The sequence below is a fragment of the Pyxicephalus adspersus genome, unplaced genomic scaffold (genome assembly GCF_032062135.1).
Source record: "Pyxicephalus adspersus unplaced genomic scaffold, UCB_Pads_2.0 Sca3143, whole genome shotgun sequence".
NCBI classification, from domain to species: Eukaryota; Metazoa; Chordata; class Amphibia; order Anura; family Pyxicephalidae; genus Pyxicephalus; species Pyxicephalus adspersus.
Window position 1 is genome coordinate 1 of NW_027320149.1, and position 3,190 is coordinate 3,190.

A 3,190-nucleotide genomic window follows, 5' to 3' on the forward strand; every position below is an offset into this window, starting at 1 on the left:
AGCTTTTTCTGGTGCTAGCAATAAAAGTCAATGGGACCTAAATCTAAAGAGTTGTTAATAATAAACACCAATAATCTCTACCGCAGCCTATAGCATTTAACACTTACAAAGTGTTGATCACTGCATGGTAATCACAATGGGTCTGATTTTTTAAAACTCTCCAAGGCTGGAGAGGATAAACTTATGTCAGTGAGGCTGGGTGATCCAGCACACCTGGATCTGGTACAGGATTCAAACATTTGTTAGCAAATAGTAAATGACTTTGAAGAAATCCATTCCTGGTTTGGTGGATCACCCAGCTTCACTGACAAAAGTGTATTCAGCCTTAGAAAGTTTTAATAAATCAGGCCCAATGTGTCAATCATGCAAATAATCAAATTTAGAGGTGACGATCTCATGCAAACACAGTACTAATGTTAAAAAGTACTGTCAGTTTCAGACCATTCGCCATGATGTTACCTTCCCCCAGTATATTTTTTTACCTCCTGATAATAAAAAAACAAGCGTTTCATTACTTCTCCCCAGCCCCTACCATAACAAATGCATCAAACAGATTTAACAAATGGGATGGTATATTTAATAGGCCAAATAGAACAAACTAGTAGAATATTTTGTGAATACACAGACTTAAGATAAAAAGCCTAATAAAGTAGCATTAACCTTCATCTCTTTACTACTAACAAGAATACATATCCTATTCTGAGGCTGCTTAAAAAAATTGTGGGGTTGGTATGTAAAAACGGACAAAAGGGGGTCAAATATGGTCCTGTTACATATAGTAATTAACCTGTCATTCACTTTATTATCCAACCTACAGAAAAAGAACCCCAGCTGGGGGGACACAGACACTGTTCCCTTGTGTTTAACAACCCAACAATGTAAATTGGCATTGCACAGAACGTCCAGCAGGTGGTGCCATGTAATAAAGATCACATTGCACATGATGCAATACAAGGCTGAGAGTCTGGAAAATAGATTTAGGATTTACCAATACAGGTTTATAGGCAGATCTATAACTATATAATTATATGCAATACATAAAGATTAAAAGCAAATCTGGGAGGGGGAATACAAATATAAAAAATGTTATAAAAATAGTGTTATCAGTTAGCTGGTGTCAGCACCACCTCCCATTTGCCACTGCAGCACTGTATAAGTAAAAATAAGTTTTTACTGCAATCATACTAAAGTACAGGCAAGTTTTGCAAGTTTAGAGCTACATACACACTGTGGAAATACATGTACAGGTATGATTAGCTGTCATAGGATTTATATTTCTGCACAACAAGTCCTGATTTTCCAAGACATAGCACAGAACAGCCAAGTTAGTAAACTGAGTGCTGTCTAGAAACACAAGCTATGTGTATTCCCTTCTTCCAGCCTTTGATTAGACAGAAAAGCAACAGTAACGAAGTCAGAATGTGTGATCTGCTTGCTCCAGGTCATTGACTTAGAAAGTACAGACATCACAGCTCAGCATCTAGCATTTTCTTAATATTTTCTTTAGGTTTCTCTTTGCTCAAGTTTACTATCTGGCAACCAGGGGTATGCTGTATTTCACCAAACTGAACTCTTCAACAAGATGTATGTTCCCAATCAATACGTCACCTGTAAAAGTATTTTATTTCCATCGTGATCTGCAGTTTGCCATCTGCCTTCACTGATCGGGCTGCACTGATTGGGCAAAAGTGGAATCAGTTGTCCAAAGTCTTTTACTCTGAACTCCAGCAATGAAGACTCTAAAGGCACTGGAGTTTGTCCCTTGAGAAGTCTCTTTAAAGAAAATTCAATATCAATGTCCATATTGGAGTAGATTGGAAATACACAAAAATCTGCTTTCTTCTTCCAGACTGACTTTTTTAGGATCAGCTCATACATTTTCATCATGTCTGTAAAGTTCTCATAGCTGCAGTAGATGGTGAAGCGGATAATCTCTTTCCCATAATGCACCTGTCTGATGGCCCAAAGCGGGGTGCCATGAGCCAGAGTAAAAAAGTCTTGATTGCATGGCATGTAAGGGAGAAATCTGCCGTGGACTCGCTCTGTGTGATGGAACTGCCAGGGTGGTTTTTGGAAGCAATCATGAAGATGTAAAATTTGCTCTTCCCCATATTCCTCTTGTAAGAATAAAATCACAGCAAGTGCAGGCTGGCATGGGAAGCCCTTATTCAGCTTCCTCTTCTTGGAAATCCTTCTTTCTGAAACACGGAATAACTGCAAATCAGGGTGGATCCACGCCAAGAGTTTATCAATGGCATCTTGGAGACATTTTGATTCTCCGGGGTCTGCAATAATATGGATGCTGACAAGGAAAGGATCTTGCAAATCGTCTACTGACAGCTCACCTATGGAGATAAACAACAAATATTAGGGACCTGTCATTCAGATTGCCTCAACAATTTTTAATATTGGGATCTTGTCTCTAAAAGTGTCTTAAAATGCAGCAAACTATTATATATATATATATATATATATATATATATATATACACATATACACACAGACATATATATAAACTCACCAATCTCTGTGGTTGCATTGGATTTATTTTTGAATTAGGCTTTTACTATTTCCATCTAGTAATCCTGCCAGTAACAAACGCTTACTCACTGTACTGTAACAATGTTGTCACCCTTGGACAGGAAGCACATTAGCCTATGTTCAGGTGGATGTTGAGATTGTGGCCACTTACTGCTACCTGTAAACCGTGCCCATGGTTGAGCCTCTACATATAGCTTCTCACCTGCAGCCCCCCATAGGGAATAAATAGTGTTGGTAGTGAGTGGTTCAGTGTTAAATGCGGAAATGCTTTTTCATTATTACCCAGTGCAATATTTAGGTGGCTGAGAAACTAGCAAGGTGCCAACAACCGATAGCTGTCCGGGAACACCTAAACCTATTGCTGGTCTGAACTTAGCTTTGAGACTACCAAACATATTTCTTTATCTGAAAAAAGAGGAAAGGCATTCTGGATTACATACACTTAAAAACAAATGCTCTAGTCTTTAATACTTACCTGTAGATTTAACCTGTACATGAGTGGTCACTTTATAAATATGAAAGATGCCTCCGGATCTAGTAACAAACTTATCTCAGTTAAAAAAGCCAATAGCAGCCCTACAGCTGAGAGATGATGAAAACTGCCAGTGTTGAACTCATTGTAAAGAATACTAGATTCCTGGATGTAAAG

The 3,190-nt window shown here is 38.3% G+C and overlaps 1 protein-coding gene across 1 annotated transcript; it reads right to left on the minus strand.

Annotated features, from left to right (window-relative positions):
- Positions 1–1,542: 1,542 nt before the first annotated feature.
- LOC140321387 (protein FAM124A-like) lies at positions 1,543–2,345 on the minus strand (the record flags this gene model as incomplete). Its single annotated transcript, XM_072398167.1, is given in 1 exon segment — positions 1,543–2,345. A coding segment is annotated over 1 exon segment (749 nt), but the record flags the coding sequence as incomplete, so codon positions are not given.
- Between the last annotated feature and the right edge of the window lie 845 nt (positions 2,346–3,190).